General features: G+C 47.7%; 1 protein-coding gene across 1 annotated transcript in view; it reads right to left on the reverse strand.

The window, feature by feature from the left end:
* LOC144500344 (uncharacterized) overlaps positions 1-24,732 on the reverse strand; it is a 198,724-nt gene that overhangs the window by 70,942 nt on the left and 103,050 nt on the right. Inside the window, exons 6-8 of the mRNA XM_078223092.1 lie at positions 22,264-22,389; positions 17,332-17,377; positions 15,128-15,218 (exon numbers count right to left, since the gene is read on the reverse strand). Of these exons, the coding sequence (XP_078079218.1) occupies positions 15,128-15,218; positions 17,332-17,377; positions 22,264-22,389 (263 nt within the window). The remainder of the gene's footprint in view (positions 1-15,127; positions 15,219-17,331; positions 17,378-22,263; positions 22,390-24,732) is intronic.

Here is a 24,732-nt window from a genome sequence, read left to right on the forward strand (position 1 = left end):
ACTGTACCCACACAGAATAAGTAAAAGCTTCTGGCTTTAATCATTTCCTCTGTTTTGTACCCCAGAAGACTGGCTGTTTATTAATTTCTCCGACATCAGTGTGGCAATCATTAAAGAGGAGTCATGGTTGAAGCAGGCCATTCAGCTTGGTCTGGTGGTAAGGTCTTTCAGTTGCTTTAGTTCACGTTTCCACACCAGGGGCAGGGCCACACAATCTAGCTCAACATTTCACAGAATCATAGAATCCCGACAGTGCAGAAAGAGGCCATTCGGCCCATCGAGTTGTACCGACCACAATCCCACCCAGGCCTCATCCCCGCAGCCCCACATATTTGCCTCATTAATCCCTCTAACCTACACATCCCAGGACACTAAGGGGCAATTTATCATGGCCAATGCACCTAACCTGCACATCTTTGGACTGTGGGAGGACCTGGAGGAAACCTACGCAGACACGGGGAGAATGTGCAAACTCCACACAGACAGGTGACCCAAAACGGGAATCGAACTCGGGTCTCTGGCGCTGTGAGGCAACAGTGTTAACCACCGTGCCACCAAGGGAGTGCTGCACTGTCGGAAATGCTGTCACTTGAATGAGGCACAAAATAGAGATATAATAAGTGCATGTAGAAGATCCCATGATAGTATTTGAAGAGAAGCAGGGGAGGGGAAGGCAGTGGCGTAGTGGCATTGCCACTAAACTAGAGTCCAGAGACCTAGGGTAATGCTCTGGGGACCTCGGTTCGAATCCCACTGCGGCAATTTTGAATTTAATAAATATCTGGAATTAAGTCTAATGATGACCATGAAACCATTGTCGATTGTCATAAAAATACACCTGGTTCACTAACGTCCTTTAGGGAAGAAAATCTGCCATCCTTACCTGGTCTGGCCTACATGTGACTCCAGGCCCACAGTTGACTCCTGATTGGGTAATAAAAGTTGGCCCAGCCAGTGACACTCACATCGTGTGAATGAACAATAATTTAAAACAAAACCTCTCAATCAACAGCCGGAAAATAAGTTAACCCTTTATTCGCACCTAATGGACACATTGTGATCTACGATCATCCCCTTTTACTTTGCACATTTAATCTTCCTCAGAGTCAAAGAGGTCCACAGCACAAAAAAGGACCCTTCAGCCCATCGAGTCTGCACTGGTCAAGGGCAAACCATGCAAACTATTTTAATCCCATTTTCCAACACTTGGTCCCTGACCTTGTGTTCCTTGACATCACAAGTGTTCATCTAAATAGAAATATAGAAGATAGGAGCAGGAGGAGGCCATTCGGCTCTTTGAGCCTGCTCCGCCATTCATCACAATCATGGCTGATCGTCCAACTCAATAGCCTAATCCTGCTTTCTCCCCATAACCTTTGATCCCATTCGCCCCAAGTGTTATATCCAGCCACCTCTTGAATATATTCAATGTTTGGCATCAACTACTTCCTGTGGTAATGAATTCAAATCTAAATGCTTCTTAAATGTTATGAGGGTCTCTGCTTCCACCACCCTTTCACGCAGTGCTTTCCAGACTCCCACCACCTTCTGGGTGAACATGTTTCTCCTCACATCCCCTCTAAATCTCCTGTCCCTTGCCTTAAATCTATGCCCCCTGGACATTGATCCATCCAACAAGGGGAAAAGTTTCTTCCTGCCTACTCTATCTATTCCTCTCATAATTTTATACATCTCAATCATGTCTCCCCTCAGTCTTCTCTGCTTCAAGGAAAAGAGTCCCAGTCTATCCAATCTCTCTTCATGACTAAAACTCTCCAGCCCAGGCAATACCCTGGTAAATCTCCTCTGCACTCTTTCCAGTGCTATCACATCCCTCCTATAATGTGAATTCCAGAACTACACACAGTACTTTCATCTCTTTCATCCTACCACAGACCTCCTCTTGAGTTCCTTTCCCCTTCCTGCCATCTTTCCTGTCTCTATATTTACTTAAAACCTATTACATAGACACATACATAGAAACTAGAAGCATGAGTAGGCCATTCGGCCCTTCAAGCCTGCTCCGTCATTCATTATGATCATGGCTGATCATCAAGTTCAATATCCTGATTCCTCCCTTCCCCCCCACCCACTATCCCTTGATCCCTTTCGCCCCAAAAGCTATATCTAATTTCTCCTTGAAATCACACAAAGCTTTGGCCTCAGCTACTTTCTTTTTATTTGATTTATTGTCACATGTATTAGTATGCAGTGAAAAGTATTGTTTCTCGCGCGCTTTACAAAGTTCATAGAGTGCATAGGGAAGAAGGAAAGGAGAGGGTGCAGAATGTAGTGTTATAGTCATAGCTAGGATGTAGAGAAAGATCAACTTAATGTGAGGTAAGTCCGTTCAAAAGTCTGACAGCAGCAGGGAAGAAGCTGTTCTTGAGTCATTGGTACGTGACCTCAGACTTGTGTATCTTTTTCCTGATGGAAGAAGTGATAGTGAAAGTGTGGTAGTGAATTCCACACATTCACCACCCTCTGGGTGAAGAAATTTCTCCTCACCGCAGTTCTAAAAGATTTATCCCTTCTCCTCAAACTATGACCCTTAGTCCTGGACTCCCCCACCATCGGGAACATTCTTTCTGAATCTACCCTGTCTAACCCTGATGGAATTTTATAAGTTTTTATGAGATCCCCTCTCTCTCATCTAAACGTCAATGAATATAACCCTAACCGACGTAGTCTCTCCTCATACGTCAATCCTGCCATCCCAGGAATCATTCTGGTAAACCTTCGCTGTGCTCCCTCTATAGCAAGGACATCCTCCCTCAGATAAGGACACCAAAACTGCGCGCAATACTCCAGATGTGGCCTCACCAATGCCCTGTACAATTGCAGTAAAACAGCCCTATCCCTGTACTCAAATCCTCTCACTATGAAGGCCAACATACCATTTGCCTTCTTTACTGCCTGCCCTACCTGCGCGCTTACTTTCAGCGACTGATGCACGAGGACTCCAAGGTCTCGCTGAGTATCCACCTCTCTCAATTTACACCCACTCAAGTAATAATCTGTCTTCCTATTATTGCTACCAAAGTGGTATTTATCCACATTATACTGCATCTGCCATGCAGATGCCCACTCACTCAACCTGTCCAAATCACGCTGAAGCATCTCTGCATCCTCCTCACAGCTCACCCTCCCACCCAACTTTGTATCATCTGCAAATTTGGAGATAATACATTCAGTTCCCTCTTCCAAATCATTCATATATAATGTGAATAATTGAGGTCCGAGCACAGATCCCTGTAGTATCCCACTGGTCACTGCCTGCCAATCGGAAAAAAGACACATTTATTTCAGAAATCACTGAAGGCAGGGAGGGTACCAGAGGACTGGAAAGTAGCTGATGTAACACCACTGTTTAAGAAGGGTGGGAGGCAGCAGACAGGAAATTATAGGCCGGTTAGCCTGACTTTGGTCATTGGCAGGATTTTAGAGTCCATCATTAAAGATGAGATCGCAGAGTACTTGGAAGTGCATGATAAAATAGGACTGAGTCAGCGCGGCTTCGTCAAGGGGAGGTCATGTCTGACAAATCTGTTAGAGTTCTTTCAGGAGGTAACAAGGAAGTTAGATAAAGGAGAACCAGTGGACGTGATTTATTTAGATTTCCAGAAGGCTTTTGACAAGATACCGCATGGAAAATTGTTAAATAAGTTAAGTGCCCATGGTGAGGGTAAGATCCTGGCATGGATAGAGGGTTGGCTGACTGGCAGAAGGCAGAGAGTGGGGATAAAGGGGTCTTTCTCAGGATGGCAGCCGGTGACTAGTGGTGTGCCTCAGGGGTCAGTGCTGGGACCACAACTTTTCACAATATACATTAACGATTTGGAGGAAGGAACTGAAGGCACTGTTGCCAAGTTTGCCGATGATACAAAAATATGTAGAAGGACAGGTAGTATTGAGGAAGCAGGGGGGCTGCAGAAGGACTTGGACAGATTAGGAGAGTGGGCAAAGAAATAGCAGATGTGGAAAAGTGTAAGGTTATGCACTTTGGAAGGAGGAATGGAGGCAGAGACTATTTTCTAAATGGGGAAATGCTAAGGAAATCAGAAACACAAAGGGACTTGGGGGCTACTGTTCAAGGTTCTCTTAAGGTTAACGTGCAGGTTCAGTCGGCAGTTAGGAAGGCAAATGCAATGTTAGCATTCATGTCGAGAGGGCTAGAATACAAGAGCAGGGATGTACTTCTGAGGCTGTATAAGGCTCTGGTCAGACCCCATTTGGAGTACTGTGAACAGTTTTGGGCCCCATGTCTAAGGAAGGATGTGCTGGCCTTGGAAAGGGTCCAGAGGAAGTTCACAAGAATGATCCCTGGAATGAAGAGCTTGTTGTATGAGGAATGGTTGAGGACTCTGGGTCTGTACTCGTTGGAGTTCAGAAGGATGAGGGGGGATCTTATTGAAACTTACAGGATACTGTGAGGTCTGGATAGAGTGGACATGGAGAGGATGTTTCCACTAGTAGGAAAAACTAGAACCAGAGGGCACAGCCTCAGGCTAAAGGGACGATCCTTTAAAACAGAGATGAGGAGGACTTTCTTCAGCAAGAGAGTGGTGAATCTGTGGAACTTTTTGCCGCAGAAGGCTGTGGAGGCCAGGTCATTGAGTGTCTTTAAGACAGAGATAGATGGATTCTTGATTAATAAGGAGGTCAAGGGTTATGGGGAAAAGCAGGAGAATGGGGATGAGAAAAATATCAGCCATAATTGAATGGTGGAGCAGACTCGATGGGCCAAGTGGCCTAAATCTGCCCCTGTCTACATCAACGGGGACGAAGTAGAAAGGGTCGAGAGCTTCACATTTTTAGGTGTCCAGATCACCAACAACCTACCCTGCTGCCCCCATGCCGACACTATAGTTAAGAAAGCCCACCAACACCTCTACTCTCTCAGAAGACTAAGGAAATTTGGCATGTCCGCTACGACTCTCACCAACTTTTACAGATGCACCATAGGAAGCATTCTTTCTGGTTGTATCACAGCTTGGTATGGCTCCTGCTCTGCCTAAGACAGCAAGGAACTACAAAAGGTCGTGAATGTAGCCCAGTCCATCACGCAAACCAGCCTCCCATCCATTGACTCTGTCTACACTTCCCGCTGCCTCGGCAAAGCAGCCGGCATAATTAAGGACCCCATGCACCCCGGACATTCTCTCTTCCACCTCCTCCCTCCGGGAAAAAGATACAAAAGTCTGAGGTCACGTACCAACCAACTCAAGAGCAACTTCTTCCCTGCTGCTGTCAGACTTTTGAATGGACCTACCTCGCATTAAGTTGATCTTTCTCTACACCCTAGCTATGACTGTAACACTACATTCTGCACTCTCGTTTTCTTCTCTATGAACGGTATGTTTTTGTCTGTATAGCGCGCAAGAAACAATACTTTTCACTGTATACTAATACATGTGACAATAATAAATCAAATCAAAATCAAATCAAATCAAATTCTGCTCCTATATCTTACAGTCTTATGGTCAACTCTTTGCTTCCTGTCTGCTAACCAGATTTCTATCCATCTCATTTTCCATCCCTGTAGCTTTTTCCAATCCTGATAAAAAATCATCAGCCTGAAACATTAACTCCACCTCTCTCTCCACAGGTGATATCTGCTCTGCTGAGTGCAGCAATTCCTGTTCCGAATACAGCTTCTGCAGTGTTTTGCTTACGGACACGAGCTGTGACTCGCTGAGATGCACTGGCAGCTCTGAGACAGCAGGTCGTGGGTTCAAATCCCACTCCCAAGACTGAGCACAGAATCCAGACTGACACTCCTGGTGTAGCCACTGAGGGTGGATAGAATGTCAGTTTCTATGAGATCGCCTCTTCTAAACTCCAGTGAATATAATCCTAACTGACTTAGTCTCTCCTCATATGACAGACCTGCCATCCCAGGAATCAGCCTGGTAAACCTTTGCTGCACTCCCTCTATAGCAAGGACATCCTTCCTCAGATAAGGACACCAAAACTGCACACAACACTCCAAGTGTGGCCTCACCAACGCCCTATACAATTGCAGCAAAACATCCCTATCTCTATACTCAAATCCTCTCGCGATGAAGGCCAACATATCATTTACCTTCTTTACTGCCTGCTGTACCTGCACGCTTACTTTCAGTATCTGCGGAATTCATTGCCACAGAAGGCAGTGGAGGCCGGGTCATTGAGTGTATTTAAGACAGAGATAGATAGGTTCTTGATTGGTAAGGGGATCAAAGGTTATGGGGAAAAGGCGGGAGAATGGGTTTGAGAAACTTATCAGCCATGATTGAATGGTGGAGCAGACTTGATGGGCCAAATGGCCTAATTCTGCTCCTATATCTTATGGTACTGTGATCTTAAACTGCCCTCTCGGGTGCAGGTAAAAGACCCCATGGACATCATTACAAATTGGAGCTTTAGAGTTCACCACATGTCAGGGGGTTAATATTGATCCCTTGATCAACATCACCATCCGGTTATCACACTGCTGCTTGTGGGATCTTGCTGTGCGCAAGCTAGCTGTCACATTTCCATCATTGCGACAACAAATAAACTTTGAAAGTACTTAATTAGCTGTGAAACACTTTGGGATGTCCTGGGGGTGTGGACAAGTTCGATCTTTTGGTCTTGCTGAGCTTTTGAATCTTTCTCAAACAGCTCACTGACTTTAGAAACCATCACAGAGGTCTGGTTCTGTGGTAAACCACTGTTAGCTTGTTACCTGTATATGTGACATGCCTGGACACATCCCTGCCGGCCCTACCCGAGACTCCTCTCCCCCCGGTCCAGGTATAAAGGCGACTGCTCCCCACCCCCCTGCCTCAGTCTGGACCAGTTCATCGGCATGGGTGTGCTCCAAGTCTTTTGCTAATAAAAGCCTATTTGTTCTTGCATACAAACTAGTCTTTGCTCGATTGATGGTGCACCAGGCTCATTACCTGGAAATCAGGCAAAGTCCGTCAGCAACGGCACGGTAGCGCAGTGGTTAGCACTGCTGCTTCACAGCTCCAGGGTCCCGGGTTCGATACCCGGCTCGGGTCACTGTCTGTGTGGAGTTTGCACATTCTCCTCGTGTCTGCGTGGGTTTCCTCCGGGTGCTCCGGTTTCCTCCCACAGTCCAAAGATGTGCGGGTTAGGTTGATTGGCCAGGTTAAACAATTGCCCCTTAGAGTCCTGAGATGCGTAGGTTAGAAGGATTAGCGGGTAAAATATGTGGGGGTAGGGCCTGGGTGGGATTGTGGTCGGTGCAGACTTGATGGGCCGAATGGCCTCCTTCTGCACTGTAGGGATTCTATGAAGATTCTATGAACTAGCGGTGATAGGTTTCCTCTGGGTGCTCCGGTTTCCTCCCACAGTCCAAAGGTGTGCGGGTTAGGTTGATTGGCCATGCTAAATTGACCCTAGTGTCAAGGGATTAGCAGGGTAAATATGTAGGGGTTATGGGAATGGGGCCTGAGTGGGATTGTGGTCAGTGCAGACTCGATAGGCCAAGTGATCTCCTTCGGCACTGTAGGGATTCTATGATTCATAGAACATAGAACATAGAAAGCCACAGCACAAACAGGCCCTTCGGCCCACAAGTTGCGCCGATCACATCCCCACCTCTAGGCCTATCTATAGCCCTCAATCCCATTAAATCCCATGTACTCATCCAGAAGTCTCTTAAAAGACCCCAACGAGTTTGCCTCCACCACCACCGACGTCAGCCGATTCCACTCACCCACCACCCTCATTGCTAAATTAAACAAGGATGGTTTCTGCCACGCAGTTCACCCTCTGGACTGCGTATCACAAACAGATTCAACCAGTCACCTTTCAATAAAACAAAGGTTGACTCGTACATTGATAGAGTACTCTACAATACCAAGAGAGAGGGAGAACTTTAGGCAGAATTAAATAGCTACAGGGCAACTTCACAGGACAGGAAGCAGTGCTTTGATGAATACTGGAGTTGCGATGGTCAATGATTATTTTGGTGTGGTCGGTCAGGAGTTGCAGAGTTTGACAGCGCAGACTGGGCCTGCGGCCGAACACACTGCTGAGATTTAACAACTCCCAGGTGGTCAATTAGCTTCCAGTTGTGGCACGACAGAATAAACGTGGACAGCAACACATGCTACACAATGCAGCTCCTGCGCTATTTATAGGCTACTCCCCATAACACCGACTGTGTTACACTCTGGTACAGCAAACATTTGATTCAATAGAGGGGTCGGGATGGAAAAGAAACAAAATAGAACCGTAGAGCACAGCAGGAGGCTGACCTCAGCTGCTCTCTCCCTCCCTCATACATGTCTTTTCAAGTGTTCCCTGTTCTTGCTTTTAAGATCCTCATCTTGTTTTACAAATTCTCCTCTCCCTTTCTCTGTCATTTCCTCCGGCCCACAACTCTTTGCAATAACTGAGGCCTACTGAGTTTCCCAGATCACAACCACTCCACCATTGGTTACTGTGCCTTCAGCTTTCCTACAAACTCTTGAATTCCCACCTTACATCCCTCTCCGCCCCCTCTCTCCACCTCTCCGCCTCCCTCTCTCCACTTCTCTGCCTCCCTCTCTGCGCCTTTGAGATACTTCTTTCACTAAGCTCTGGTCACCTTGCTGATATCTTTGTGTGCCTCAGTGTCCTCTTTGGTTTTAATGTGAAGGGCACTGGGATGATTCATTGTGTTAAAGGTGCTATATAAGTTGTTGTTGCTTGTCTTTTGAATATCTCCCTTCACTTCTCTGAAATCTTTTCTGTTCCATTTAAATCCTCCTTAAAACTTAGCTCTTTAAACAAACACTCAGACATCTCTCTAAACTCTCCCAGGAGCCAGCACTGCAGAACAGACATGGGCACAACCCCGAGATATGGCTACGGTTTAATTGGTAACTTCTATCGGTTCACAGCTGAGGATGATGCAGTTTTCAACGCTGTGGTAATGCCAAAATCAAACTTTGTGCAATACGGAGAGAGGGAAGGTGGCAACGATAGAGAAAACAGCCACAGAGAGAGACAGAGAGAGACAGAGAGACAGAGAGACAGAGAGACAGAGAGAGACAGAGAGAGAGAGACAGGGAGAGAGAGACAGGGAGAGAGAGACAGGGAGAGAGAGACAGGGAGAGAGAGACAGGGAGAGAGAGACAGGGAGAGAGAGACAGGGAGAGAGAGACAGGGAGAGAGAGACAGGGAGAGAGAGACAGGGAGAGAGAGACAGGGAGAGAGAGACAGGGAGAGAGAGACAGGGAGAGAGAGACAGGGAGAGAGAGACAGGGAGAGAGAGACAGGGAGAGAGAGAGACAGGGAGAGAGAGAGACAGGGAGAGAGAGAGACAGGGAGAGCGAGACAGAGAGCGAGCGAGCGAGACAGAGAGCGAGCGAGCGAGACAGAGAGCGAGCGAGCGAGACAGAGAGCGAGCGAGCGAGACAGAGAGCGAGCGAGCGAGACAGAGAGCGAGCGAGCGAGACAGAGAGCGAGCGAGCGAGACAGAGAGCGAGCGAGCGAGCGAGACAGAGAGCGAGCGAGACAGAGAGCGAGCAAGACAGAGAGCGCAGAGAGGGGGAGAGGCAGAGAGAGGGATAGAGGCAGAGAGAGGGATAGAGGCAGAGAGAGGGATAGTGGCAGAGAGAGGGATTGAGGCAGAGAGAGGGATAGAGGCAGAAAGAGGGATAGAGGCAGAGAGAGGGATAGAGGCAGACAGAGGAGTAGAGGCAGACAGAGGGGTAGAGGCAGACAGAGGGGTAGAGGCAGACAGAGGGGTAGAGGCAGACAGAGGGGTAGAGGCAGACAGAGGGGGAGAGGCAGACAGAGGGGTAGAGGCAGACAGAGGGGTAGAGGCAGACAGAGGGGTAGAGGCAGACAGAGGGGTAGAGGCAGACAGAGGGGTAGAGGCAGACAGAGGGGGAGAGGCAGACAGAGGGGGAGAGGCAGACAGAGGGGTAGAGGCAGACAGAGGGGGAGAGGCAGACAGAGGGGGAGAGGCAGACAGAGGGGGAGAGGCAGACAGAGGGGTAGAGGCAGACAGAGGGGGAGAGGCAGACAGAGGGGGAGAGGCAGACAGAGGGGGAGAGGCAGACAGAGGGGTAGAGGCAGACAGAGGGGGAGAGGCAGACAGAGGGGGAGAGGCAGACAGAGGGGTAGAGGCAGACAGAGGGGTAGAGGCAGACAGAGGGGGAGAGGCAGACAGAGGGGGAGAGGCAGACAGAGGGGTAGAGGCAGACAGAGGGGTAGAGGCAGACAGAGGGGGAGAGGCAGACAGAGGGGGAGAGGCAGACAGAGGGGGAGAGGCAGACAGAGACAGAGAGTGACAGTGAGACAGAGACAGAAAGAGACAGAGAGAGAGACAGAGAGAGAAAGAGAGCAAGAGAGACAGAGAGCGGGACAGAGGCAGAGAGAGGGATAGAAGCAGAGAGAGGAACAGAGGCAGAGAGAGGGAAAGAGAGGGATAGAGACAGAGGCAGAGGGTGGAATTTTATCGGCGTGTCCACCCGAGGTTCGTACGATCCGCCCCAGACCAACGGGAACGCCGTCCTCCAAGCCTCACCCGGCCCCGGAATCGGGATGGGCATTCCGATAAAAGTCTGTCCAGAGAGAGAGAGACATGATGTGGAGATGCCGGCGTTGGATTGGGGTAAACACAGTAAGAAGTCTCACAACACCAGGTTAAAGTCCAACAGGTTTGTTTGGTAGCAAATACCATAAGCTTTCGGAGCGCTGCTCCTTCGTCAGATGGAGTGGAAATTTCCACTCCATCTGACGAAGGAGCAGCGCTCCACAAGCTTATGGTATTTGCTACGAAATAAACCTGTTGGACTTTAACCTGGTGTTGTGAGACTTCTTACAGAGAGAGAGACAGAGAGAGAGGGATAGAGGCAGAGGGATGAAGAGGGATAGAGACAGAGATAGAGGATGACAGTGAGAAAGAGAGAGACTGTCAGAGCCAGCGAAAGAGACAGAGAGAGAGAGAGGGACAGAGAGAGCGAGACAGAAAGAGAGGGAGAAAGAGAGAATAAGAGAGAGGGAGAGAATGAGAGAGAGAGAGACAGAGAGAGAGACACAGAGAGAGAGAGAGAGAGTCACACACACACACAGAAACACAGAGAAAGAGAGTGACAGACAGAGAGAGAGAGAGGGAGGCAGAGAGAGAGTGATACAGGGAGAGAGACAGAGGGAGAGACAGAGAGAGTTGGAGAGGGAGAGTGTGAGAGCTGTTGGGGTGTTGCAGTTAACAATTAGAATGTCAGTCTTCATACCTGATAATACACTAACCGAGCTAGCAGTGTGTGAGCAAGCAGCAAGGGGCTAACACTGATTCTCTGAACACTGAGAGTGCCCCAGCACCAAGGAATCAGAAGATATTCAAAATACAATCTGCGTTCAATAATCATAAAATAAACCATTACTTGAGCAACAGCGCCCTCAGGTGACCAGAATCGTAACATCAATCCAATAACAACAGAGAGGGGCTGGAATTTTACCGGCACGCCCGCTCCAGGAATCGGGGCGGGCGAGGCTCACAGACCGGCATTCTCCGTTGGCCCCGGGCAGGCGAGGTGGTAAAACTCTGGCATGGGCTTTATTAATAACAACCACGCCAATCCAATCCTCCTCCTCAGCTGGTTTCGGAGTTCCAACATCAGCTTGCCAGCTCTCTCAATGCTTCTCCCAGCCCCCTCCCCAAATTGCTACAGCCCTGTCACCCTTTTGTTCACAACTTGCATTTATGTATCACCGATAATTTCAACATCCACGGCTGGTGCATAGGAGAAACTCTCAAACAAAATATAACAGTGAGCCGCATACCGTGACCAGAACTGACTCAAGGAAGTAGGTTTTAAGGAGAGTCTTCAAGGACAAAAGCTGGGCAGAGGTGGGGAGATGGAATTCCAGAGCTTGGGGAACTGAACACAATCATCGAATCCCTACAGTGCAGAAGGAGGCCATTCAGCCCATCGAGTCTGCACTGATTACAATCCCACCCAGGACCTAACACCGTAACCCCATGCATTTACTTTAGCTAGTCCCCCTGGTACTAAGGGGCAATTTAGCATGGCCAATCCACATCTCTGGACTGAGAGAGGAAACCGGAGCACCCGGAGGAAACCCACGTAGACATGGGGAGAACGTGCAGACTCCGCACAGACAGTCACCTGAAGCCGGAATCGAACCCGGCTCCCTGGCGCTGTGGCACAACAGTGCTAACCACCGTGCCACCCCTAATGGTGGAACAATTGGACCAGAAACAGAGAAACTGGTTTGCGTGATGGACTGGGCTTCCTCCTGGTCTCTGGAATCTCCTCCAGCACCACAACCCCCTGAGACATCTGTCTGCTCCTCTAAATCCACAGTGCTGTTAGGCAGGAAGATCCAGGACTTTGACCCAGCAACAGTGAAGGAACGGCCGATATTTTGCCAAGTCAGGATGGTGATGAGTTGGAGGGGGAACTTGTAGGTGGTGGTGTTCCTGTGTATCTGTTGCCGTTGTCCTTCTAGGTGGCAGAGGTCAGGGGTTTGCAAGGTGCTGTCTAAGGAGCCCTGGTGAGTTGCTGCAGTGCATCCTGTAGAAGATGCACTTTGCTGCCACTGTGCGTCAGTTGTGGAGGGAGTACATGCCGAAGGTGTGAAGATCTTGTGGCGCAGTGGGTTAGCGTCCTTGCCTCTGAGCCAGAAGTCTCTGTGCTCGAGTTCCACCCCAGGACTTGATGGCCAAGGAAGGTGCGTTCATAACACGGCCAAACAGGCTGAGTGTCAACCTATAAATCCTTCCAAATATGTCAGTGGCTGGCAGTAAGAAGAGGAGAGAGTCCTGGTCAGCCATGCCCGATGTGGAGTGGAACCCCTCAAACTACAAGGTGCCAGTCAAGGCATCTGGCAACAGACTAGCAACCTGTTCCAGGAATTATTAGCTATGGAAACAGGCAAAAGTCTGTCTTTGTGCACCTTTAGGTGTGGGAAGAGAATTGGAACATGCTGACGGTGGTGGATGGGGTGTGATTCAAGCGGGTTCCTTTGTCTTGGATTGTCGAGCATTCTTGAGTGTTGTTGGAGCTGCACCCGTCCAGGCAAGCGGGGAGTATTCTATTATTCTCCTGACTTGTGCTTTGTAGATGGTGGACAGGCTTTGGGGAGTCAGGTGGTGAGTTATTCACCACAGAATTCACAACCTGTGACCTGCTCTTGTAGCCACAGTATTTATATGGCTAGTCCAGTTCAATCCCTGGTTCATGATAACCCCCCAGGATGTTGATAGTGGGGGGATTCAGTGATGGTAATGCCAGTGAATATCAAATGCAGATAGTCATTGCCTGGCACTTGTGTGTGGCGTGAATGTTACTTGCCACTCATCAGCCTGAGCTGGATATTGTCCAGGTCTTCCTGCATTTGGACAGTTTCAATTTCTGAGGAGTTGTGAATGATTTGATTTGATTTATTATTGTCACATGTATTAACATACAGTGAAAAATATTGTTTCTTGCGCGCTTATACAGACAAAGCATACCGTTCATAGAGAAGGAAAGGAGAAAGTGCAGCATATAGTGTTACAGTCATAGATACGGTCTAGAGAAAGATCAACTTAACACGAGCTGGATTCATTCAAAAGTCTGATGTCGGTTGGTACGTGTTCTCAACTTTTGTATCTTTTTCCTGATGGAAGGCGGAAGAGAGAATATCCGGGGTGTGTGGGGTCCTTAATTATGCTGGCTGCTTTTCCGAGGCAGCGGGAAGTGTAGACAGAGTCAATGGATGGGAGGCTGGTTTGCGTGATGGACTGGGCTTCGTTCATGACCCTTTGTAGTTTCTTGCAGTCTTGGGCAGAGCAGGAGCCATACCAAGCTGTGATACAACCAGAAAGAATGCTTTCTATGGTGCATCTGTAAAAGTTGATGAGAGTTGTAGCTGACATGCCAAATTTCCTTAGTCTTCTGAGAAAGTAGAGGTGTTGGTGGGCTTTCTTAACTATAGTGTTGGCATGGGGGGAACCAGGACGGGTTGTTGGTGATCTGGACACCTAATAACGCGAAGCTCTCGACCCTTTCTACTTCGTCCCCGTTGATGTAGACAGGGGCATGTTCTCCTTTACGCTTCCTGAAGTCGATGACAATCTCCTTCGTTTTGTTGACATTGAGGGAGAGATTATTGTTGCCTCACCAGTTCACCAGATCCTCTATCTCATTCCTGTACTCTGTCTGATCATTGTTTGAGATCCGACCCACTACGGTGGTGTCGTCAGCAAACTTGAAAATCGAGTTGGAGGGGAATTTGGCCGCACAGTAATAGGTGTATAAGGAGTATAGTAGGGGGCTGAGAACACAGCCTTGTGGGGCACCGGTGTTGAGGATGATCGTGGAGGAGGTGGTGTTGCCTATCCTTATTGACTGCAGTCTGTGAGTTAGGAAGTTCAGGATCCAGTCGCAGAGGGAGGTGCCGAGGCCCAGGCCACAGAGTTTGGAGATGAATTTTGTGGGAATAATAGTGTTGAAGGCTGAGCTGTAGTCAATAAATAGGAGTCTGACATAGATGTCCTTGTTATCTAGGTGTTCCAGGGTTGAGTGCAGGGTCAGGGAGATGACGTCTGCTGTGGACCTGTTGCGGCGGTAGGCAAACTGTAGTGGATCCAGGTAGTCCGGGAGGCTGGAATTGATTTGTGCCATGGCTAACGTTTTGAAGCACTTCATAATGATGGATGTCAGAGACACCGGATAATAGTCATTAAGGCACGCTGCCTGACTTTCTTTGATACCGGGATGATGATTGTCTTCCTGAAGCATAAGGGACCTCAGATTGTTGTAAAGAGAGGTTGAGGATGTCTGCGAATACCCCCACCAGCACATCCCCACTTCTGACCTTACGATGGGAGGAAGAAGTGGGGATGTTCAATATTGATTACATTTAAATTCCACCAGCTGCCATGGTGGGGTTTGAACCCATGTCCCCACAGCATTAACGGGGGCTTCTGGATGACTAATCCAGTGACATTACTCCTACGTCCAGCCTCATTAACGTGTCAAAAATGACAGCCCACCTCCTGCAGGCTGGTTGGTTTTTGGTCATTGGCCCATCTCAGTGAAACTGAGGAGTTGGTGAATTGGAGCAAGTTTCCTGAGATTTTTTTGCCCTTTAACCTCCCACCCACACCCGAGGTCAGTCATGTAGTTACCTGTGATCCTTAGGATCAAATTGTACAGCCTCTGTAAAGAGCTCAACGGCCTTCGAATAGTTGCCTTGTTTAGCCAGGTCAATCCCTTGTTCTGTGGAACACAATGGGGCAGCGTGTGAAGTCAGGGTTTATAACAGTAACCTGATGTCCGCTGCCTCAATGGCAGCAGGGCCACACTCTATGAACCCTGCAAACATTAATCCCTTCCCTTCATTGCAACCTTCAAGAAGCTGTGGCTCAATGTGCACACTCAGCCCTGTCTGTAACCCGAGGACAAGGAGTTAGACTAATCATAGAATCCCTACAGTGCAGAAGGAGGCCATTTGGCCCATCGAGTTTGCACCCACCACAATCCCACCCAGGCCCTATTCCTGTAAACTAGCATATTTACCCTGCTAATCCCCCTGGCACAGGGGGCAATTTAGCATGGCCAATCAACCTAACCCGCACATCTTTCGGATTGTGGGAGGAAACCGGAGCACCCGGAGGAAACCCACGCAGACACGGGGAGAACGTGCAAGCTCCACACAGACAGCGACCCGAGGCTGGAATTGAACCCGGGTCCCTGGCGCTGTGAGGCAGCAGTGCTAACCACTGTGCCACCGTGCCGCCCCAACGCAAGGAGTACCTCGTTCCCGTGATCAGAAGCTAGTCTTTGGAATGCGCTGTCTGATAGGGTGCTGGATACAGTATTCAATGCAAACTTTCCAAAGGGAATTGGATAAATAGTTGAAGGAGAAGATTAATTGCTGGCTTATAAGGAAAGAGGAATCTGATTTTGTTGGATTTCTCTTTGAATGAAGCCTGAATTGAACTCCAGGTTCCTGACGCTGTGAGGCAGCAGTGCTAACCACTGTGCCATGAAAACCAGTGTCCTGTCCAATATTTGTCCCCCAAACAAAACAGCAAAAGAGCACTAATTATTGGTCCTTTATCTCACTGCTGCTTGTGCCTGACACATTTCCTACAGTGATTACACTATACAGGTACTGCAGTGGCTGTAAGGTTTCTTTGGAACATCCTGAGATTTGACACAGGGACACACTAGGAGACACTGGCTGGGATTTTACCAGCACGCCTGCCCGGAATCGTGGTGGGCGCGGCTCACAGACCGGAGCTCTCCGTTGGCCTCGGGCGGGATTTTACGAGCCTTGCCCGAGCGGGTTGGTAAAATACCGGCCATTTAGTGAGATAAGCTAAAGCTTGGTCATGGAGGCAGGTCAAATTTAAGGAGCGTCTGAATGGAGGAGGGACAGGCAGAGAGGTTTAGGGAGGGAATTCCAGAGATTAGAGCCAAGGCAGCTGAAACCGGAGTGATAACAGTCAGTGTTGCTCGAGTGGCCGGAACTGGAGGGACGCAGGTACCCGAGTGTTGGAGGAGCTGACAGAGATTGTTAGGGAAGAAAGACAGAGAGAATTCTGAAAAGAAAGGTGAAAATGTTGAAACACAGGTCAGTGAACACAGAGGTGGTGGGCGAATGGGTCTTGTGCGAGTTGGGATATGAACAGTAGAGTTTGGATGGGTTCGAGAGGGGTGAAAATGGGGAAAAGCATTAGAATGGCCAAGTCCAGAGATAACAAAGACATTGGTGAGGGCTTCAGCAGGAGATGAGCAGAAGCGGGGCATGGAGATGAGACAACCTTCCCCAGGCACGGGAAAGGGGGGAAATCAGTGGGCTTGATGATTTTATTTAAGTTTATTTACTTATGAGTGTCACAAGGAGGCTTACATTAACACTGCAATGAAGTTACTGTGAAAATCCCCCAGTCTCCACACATCTGTTCGGGTACACTGAGGGGTGAATTTAGCACGGCCAATGCACCTAACCAGCACGTCTTTTGGACTGTGGGAGGAAACCGGAGCACCCGGAGGAAACCCACGCAGACACGAGGAGAACGTGCAGATTCCACACAGACACTGACCCAAGCCGGGAATCGAACCCGGGTCCCTGGCGCTGTGAGGCAGCAGTGCTAACCCACTGTGCCACCCATGACGATGGATTGGACGCGGAATCTGAAGGGTTATATGGTGCAAAAAGACTACGACAGGTCTGGTTTGGAGTTAAACAGCAACCAGAGAGTACTGTCAAAAGCCATAAAAGAAATTGTATTTCCCACAAAGAGGCAAGGGTTAAGAGAAAAATAAAAAAGTGGCAAACACAAGATTACTAAAGCACTGTAAACATTTCAGTTCAGTGACCTACCAGCCAGCTGCCGGCCTTTCAATATTAATGGATCCAAATCAGTGAGCTGCAAAGTAAATTAAAAATCCAGCAATCAAAAAACTGAAGCAAAACATTCTTTACCCAAAAGAAACAAAATTAACTCTGACAAGGTCAGCTAAAAGCTGGCAGAGGGTTAAGGTGGCAAATTGCATTTCGTTCACAAAGGTAGCCCCCTCCAGTCATCAGCGTCCCATCGTACGAGCTACACAAGTGAGCACCGTGGTCTATTCCGCTCAGGTGGGGGGTTGCATTACAGCCAAGACAAAACTCTATCCCTTATCTCAGCGACCATGGGAACACTCTTCCCGCTAAGGGAAAACCCGGGACTGGTAGCAATCGGGGATTTTTTTTTTAAAGCAGGCAAAGTCTAACGGACTATCCATACAGTGCAGAAGGAGGCCATTCGGCCCATCGAGTCTGCACCGACCACAATCCCACCCGGGCCCTATCCCCGTAACCCCACACATTTACCCTGCTAATCCCCTGACACTCAAGGGAGAATTTAGCATGGCCAATCCACCTAACCCGCACATCTTTGGACTGTGGGAGGAAACCGGAGCACCCGGAGGAAACCCACACAGACACGGGGAGAATGTGCAAACTCCACATAGACAGTGACTCAAGGCTGGAATTGAACCCGGGTTCCTGGCGCGATGCCACCGTGCCACCCTAGGTATCAGCGACAGGAGTTGGCAGAATTTGGACAATGAAATATTTAACTCGGTATTTTGATTTGATTTGATTTATTATTGCCACTTATTATTATGCAGCGAAAAGTATTGTTTCTTGCTCGCTATACAGACAAAGCATACCGTACATAGAGAAGGAAAGGAGAGAAAGCAGAGTGTAGTGTTACAGTCATAGCTAGGGTGTAGAAAAAGATCAACTTAATACGAGGTGGGTCCATTAGGTCTGATGGCAGCAGGGAAGAAGAAGCTGGGGGTTAACGTGAATGGCAGACACCATCATTTTGATTGTTAATATGAGCTTACTTTGGCCACAGAGATTGTACATGGCGATAACGTTTCGCTGCTAGTCTAGCCAGTTTTATCTGCAAATAAATTATCCAAATGGTTCACAAGGTCAGTGAGCAATAGCCCATTGTCCCAATTTTCTCTAAGTTGGCAGCTGTTTACTTTAACATTATCCGACTGTCTAAGTCTTTAAAAAAACAGAAATAATGGTCTCTGTCCATTTATTATATTGTATAAAACACAGGCAAATCACAGTTGAGCAAAGTGTGAGAGGCCACGCTGAATACTTAAACATGACAAGATACAACCCTTCAAGTTCTTAGGTGTCCAGATCACCAACAACCTGTCCTGATCCCCCCCCATGCTGACACTACAGTTAAGGAAGCCCACCAACACCTCTACTTTCTCAGAAGACGAAGGAAATTTAGCATGTCAGCTTCGACTCTCACCAGTTTTTACAGATGCACCACGGAAAGCATTCTTTCTGGTTGTATCAGAGCTTGGTATGGGGCTCCTGCTCTGTCCAAGAATCCAAGGAACTACAAAGGGTCGTGAATGTAGCCCAATCCATCATGCAAATCTGCCTCCCATCCATTGGCTCTGTCTACACTTTCCGCTGCTTCAGAAAAGCAGCCAGCATAATTAAGGACCCCACGCACTCCGGACATTCTCTCTTCCACCTTCTTCCGTCGGGAAAAAGATCATGCACCAACCGACTCAAGAACAGCTTCTTCCCTGCTGCCATCAGACTTTTGAATGGACCTACCTCGCATTGAGTTGATCTTTCTCTACACCCTAGCTATGACTGTAACACTACATTCTGCACTCTCTCCTTTCCTTCTCTGTGAACAGTATGCTTTGTCTGTGTAGCGTGCAAGAAATAATACTTTTCACTGTCTGTTAATATGTGACAATAATAAATCAAATCAAATCAACTGCTAACCTAGCGGTATGAGTTCCAATCCAACAAATCTTCCCTTATAGCTGATAAATTTAAAAGTGGAGTTTAAGTGACTTTTACAAATTACAACGGTTTTGTAAGTAAATGAGGGAAGAATATTAAATTTTATTTGACCACAAAGGGAAAACAATAGGAAAACATGACGAAAAAAATATATTTTGGGGGGAAAAGCTGAATTCAAAGAGGAATGCGATGAGATTCAATGAGATCAGAGATGGAAGGGAAAACAGGGATATTTAAGGAATGATGTTGTGTTGACCTGAGCTGTGCTGGCTGTGTGTGTGGGTAAGCACAGTAAGAAGTCTCACAGCACCAGGTTGAAGTCCAACAGGTTTATTTGGTAGCACGAGCTTTCGGAGTGTCACTCCTTCTTCAGGTGAGTGAGGAGTTGGGTTCACAAACAGGGCATATACAGACACAAACTCAATTACAAGATAATGGTTGGAATGCGAGTCTTTACAGGGAATCAAGTCTTTACAGGTGAGTGGTGAGAGGATTAAGCCCAGGTTAAAGAGGTGTGAATTGTCTCCAGCCAGGACAGTTAGTGAGATTTTGCAAACCCAGGCAAGTCGTGGGGGTTACAGATAGTGTGACGTGAACCCAAGGTCCCGGTTGAGGCCGTCCTCATGTGTGAGGAACTTGGCAATCCAAGGCCAGTGATGAGAGAAGGTGCGAAATCTGAATCAATCATCAGAAACCAGAAAAGTCTTTGAGAGGGATCTTCCAGCCCCGCTCGCACTGAAACTGGAAAATCCTGCCCGAGGTCAACGGACTTTTCCACGATCCACTATGATTCCCACGGTGAGCAGAATGGGAAAACTCACCCCTTTGCTTCAGAAAGCAGTTTTGTATCAGAATTTTCTTGGATTTCCACAGCAGAGTGAAAGTTTTGAGAAGGTGTGTGACATGTCTTTATTAAACTGACAGCAATCTTGCCTTGGGTAATATTACTGGATTTTTAGAGTTTTAAAAACCTATAAGGGAATGTTGCTAAGAAGGTGTTCACTTGTGTATTCTGACCAAGTGGAATTTTATGGGGAGTTTGTGCAAGAATGTTTTAACTGTGTAACTGTAATCTTGTGTGCTTAAGCTTTCCTTTAGAACATAGAAACATAGAAAAACTACAGCACAAACAGGCCCTTCGGCCCACGAGTTGTGCCGAACACATCCCTACCTTCTAGACCTACCTATAACCCTCCATCCTATTAAGCTCCATGTACTCATCCAGGAGTCTCTTAAAAGACCCTATTGAGTTCGCCTCCACCACCCCTGAGGGCAGCCGATTCCACTCGCCCACCACCCTCTGTGTGAAAAACTTACCCCTAACATCTCCCCTGTACCTACCCCCCAGCACCTTAAACCTGTGTCCTCTCGTAGCAGACATTTCCACCCTGGGAAAAAGCCTCTGAGAGTCCACCCAATCTATGCCTCTCAACATCTTATATACCTCTATTAGGTCTCCTCTCATCCTTCGTCTCTCCAAGGAGAAAAGACCAAGCTCCCTCAGCCTATCCTCATAAGGCATGCCACTCAATCCAGGCAACATCCTTGTAAATCTCCTCTGCACCCTTTCAATCTTTTCCACATCCTTCCTATAGTGAGGCAACCAGAACTGAGCACAGTACTCCAAGTGGGGTCTGACGAGGGTCTTATATAGCTGCATCATTATCCCCGGACTCCTAAACTCAATCCCTCGATTGATAAAGGCCAGCACACCATACGCCTTCTTAACCACCTCCTCCACCTGTGGGGCCGATTTCAGAATCCTATGGACCCGGACCCCAAGGTCCTTCTGATCCTCTACTGTACTAAGAGTCTTTCCCTTTATATTGTACTCCTTCATCCCATTTGTCCTACCAAAATGGACCACGACGCATTTATCTGGGTTGAAGCCCATCTGCCACTTCTCCGCCCAGTCTTGCATCCTTATCTATGTCCCTCTGTAACTTCTGACATCCCTCAAGACTATCCACAACCCCACCAACCTTTGTGTCGTCGGCAAACTTCCCAACCCATCCCTCCGCTTCCTCATCCAGGTCATTTATGAAAATGACAAACAGCAAGGGTCCCAGAACAGATCCCTGGGACACACCACTGGTGACCGACCTCCATTTAGAAAAAGACCCATCTATACCCACTCTCTGCCTCCTTTGGGCAAGCCAGTTCTGGATCCACCGGGCAGCAGCCCCTTGGATCCCATGCCCTCTCACTTTTTCTAGAAGCCTTGCATGGGGGACCTTATCGAACGCCTTGCTAAAATCCATATAAACCACATCTACCGCCTTCCCTTTGTCAATGTGTTTAGTCATATTTTCGAAGAACTCCACCAGGCTCGTAAGGCACAATCTGCCCTTGACAAAGCTAATTTTTCTAATCCCAAGAGTGATACTGGAATTTTTTGTTTCTGGAATTAGATGGTTTCTCCTCACTTTCTGAATACAAAACGGATAAGTCAAGTTTCCCTCAGATTTGGCTTGCTCAGTCAATAACATCTGCTGTGGTTATGACAGTACAACTCACATCCAACTATCTCACAGACACACACAGACAAACACACAGACAAGATTAGGCACACACACAGACAAAGTTAGACATGCGTGCAGACAGACATACACACACATGGACAGACACACACACACACATGAACAGACACACACACACATGGACAGACACACACACACATGGACAGACACACACACACATGGACAGACAGTAAAGTTTAAACTTTATTTATTAGTCACAAGTAGCTTACATCAACAATGGAATGAATTTAGCATGGCCAATCCACCTAACCAGCACGTCTTTTGGACTGTGGGAGGAAACTGGAGCACCCGGAGGAAACCCACGCAGACACGGGGAGAACGTGCAAACTCCACACAGACAGTGACCCAAAGCCGGGAATCGAACCCGGGTCCCTGGCACTGTGAGGCAGCAGTGCTAACCACTGTGCCACCGTGCCGCCCTGCACACACTCACCTCATGGCTTTTAGCCTCATTCTCTTTGTTTTCCTTTGACTTCTTGTCGTGCTTGGTTTTGCTCTTGGGTCTAATGTGACTGGCAGCATTGGCAACAAAAGCGCTGCTTACGTCCCATTCAGGCTCCTGGAAAAGAATCGAACGATAGAAACTTAACCAGAATTGCACCATCTCAGCCCTTCTGAAGTTTCTTCCGGGTATTAACACGACGTACACATGAGGGAGAAAAAGAGACAGAAACTTCAAGGCTGAACACACAGCCTCTTATTTCATGGACACGACAGATTGAAGACATGAGGAGCCATGAGGCTAGTTTCCTTAATCTCTCCCCATTACAATCTTCACACTGAGTTACATAGGGTCTTTTTGGTTGTATCACAGCTTGGTATGGGCTCCTGCTCTGTCCAAGACTGCAAGAAACTACAAAGGGTCGTGAATGTAGCCCAATCCGTCACGCAAACCAGCCTCCCATCCATTGACTCTGTCTATACTTCCCACTGCCTTGGAAAAATATGATGTGGAGATGCCGGCGTTGGAAAAACAGCCAGCATAATTAAGGACCCCACGCACCCCGGGCATTCTCTCTTCCACCTTCTTCCGTCGCTAAAAAGATACAAAAGTCTGAGAACACATATCAACCAACCCAAAAACAGCTTCTTCCCTGCTACCATCAGATTTTTGGATGGACCTGGATAAAAGCAAATTACTGCGGACGCTTGAATCTGAAACCAAAAGAGAAAATGCTGGAAAATCTCAGCAGGTCTGGCAGTATCTGTAAGGAGAGGAAGGAGCTGATGTTTCGAGACCAGATGACCATTTGCCCATGATACCCATTTTCTGTTTGACAAAGCTTTGACAAAGGGTCATCTGGACTCGAAACTTCAGTTCTTTTCTCTCCTTACAGATGCTGCCAGACCTGCTGAGATTTTCCAGCATTTTCTCTTTTGGTTTTGAATAGACCGACCTCGCATTAAGTTGATCTTTCTCTACACCTAGCTATGACTGTAACACTACATTCTGCACTCTCTCCTTTCCTTCGCTATGAACAGTATGCTTTGTCTGTACAGTGCGCAAGAAACAATACTTTTCACTGTATATTAATACATGTGACAATAATAAATCAAATCAAATGCACACGCACAGGCACAGGCGCAACACACTCCAAAACGTTTCATATTTATAATCAGTCTTCATCATCGTAAATTTCCCCCATCAAGCTCCCCTAATTCTCCTCTCCAAATTATAAATCATGCCATTTGATTGAAGCAGCACAGAAACTGGCTACTTGGCCCACTGTGCCTGTACTGGCCCTTTGAAAGAGCTAAGCAATAGTCCCAATCCCCCACCCACTCCCTAAAATTCTTGCAATTTTCCTTCCCTTCAGGTAATTATCCAGGTTTCTATTGTAATCGTCCCGATTCCCTTTGGAAAGTTTCTATTGAATCTGCTTCCACCACCCTTTCAGGCAGCATATCCCAGGTCATAACAACTCGCTGTGGAAAAATAATTTCTCCTCATCTCCCCTCCTATCCCATCCTCAGCCTTTTTGCCAAATATGGGGGCGGCACGGTGGCACAGTGGGCAGCACTGCTGCCTCACCGCACCAGGGACCCGGGTTCGATTCCCGGCTTGGGTCACTGTGCGGAGTCTGCACGTTCTCCCCGTGTTTACGTGGGTTTCCTCCGGGTGTTCCAGTTTCCTCCCACAGTCCAAAAGACGTGCAATGGCCATGCTAAATTCTCCCTCAGTGTTACCCGAACAGACACCAGTGTGTGGCGACTCGGGGATTTTCACAGTAACTTAATTGCAGTGTTAATGTAAGCCTACTTCTGACGCTAATAAATAAACTTAAACTTTAAAGCTGTATCCTCTACTGCCAGTAGAAACAGTCTACTTTCCTTGTCTACTCTTTGAAAAGACACCTGTATTAAATTGCCCCTTAACCTTCCAGAGTACAATAATTCTCTGTAATTCAGGCCATCATTCTGAATTTAGCGCTCTTACTTCCTCTCCGATAATTCTACGCCGTGCCCGAAATATCACGGTGAAAATTGAACACAATCCCCCAGGTGCAACCTTGTTAAAGTTCAATACATCTTCAAAATCATCTTCTCGAGAAGTCTACTTCCAGAGGGAATGTGACAGCCAATTTACACGGAATCTACTGATGATCATGAAACCATTGTCGATTGTCAGAAAAACCCATCTGATTCACTAATGTCCGTAGGGAAGGAAATCTGCCATCCTTACCTGGTCTGGCCTACATGCAATGGCCTAACAAGCTACTCAGTTCAAGGGCAACAGTTCAAGGCCAGCAATAAATGCTGGCCAGCCAGCGATGCCCATGTCACATGAATGAATAAAAACAAGCAGTTTTTCCTTAGCAGAGCCTGATGAGTGTTCGTTCTTTCTGATCTTCAGGTCGTCGTTGGCCTCTGGTATAGTACCAGAAGATTGGAGGTTAGCGAA

This window comes from Mustelus asterias, chromosome 11 (genome assembly GCF_964213995.1).
Source record: "Mustelus asterias chromosome 11, sMusAst1.hap1.1, whole genome shotgun sequence".
Classification (NCBI taxonomy): Eukaryota; Metazoa; Chordata; class Chondrichthyes; order Carcharhiniformes; family Triakidae; genus Mustelus; species Mustelus asterias.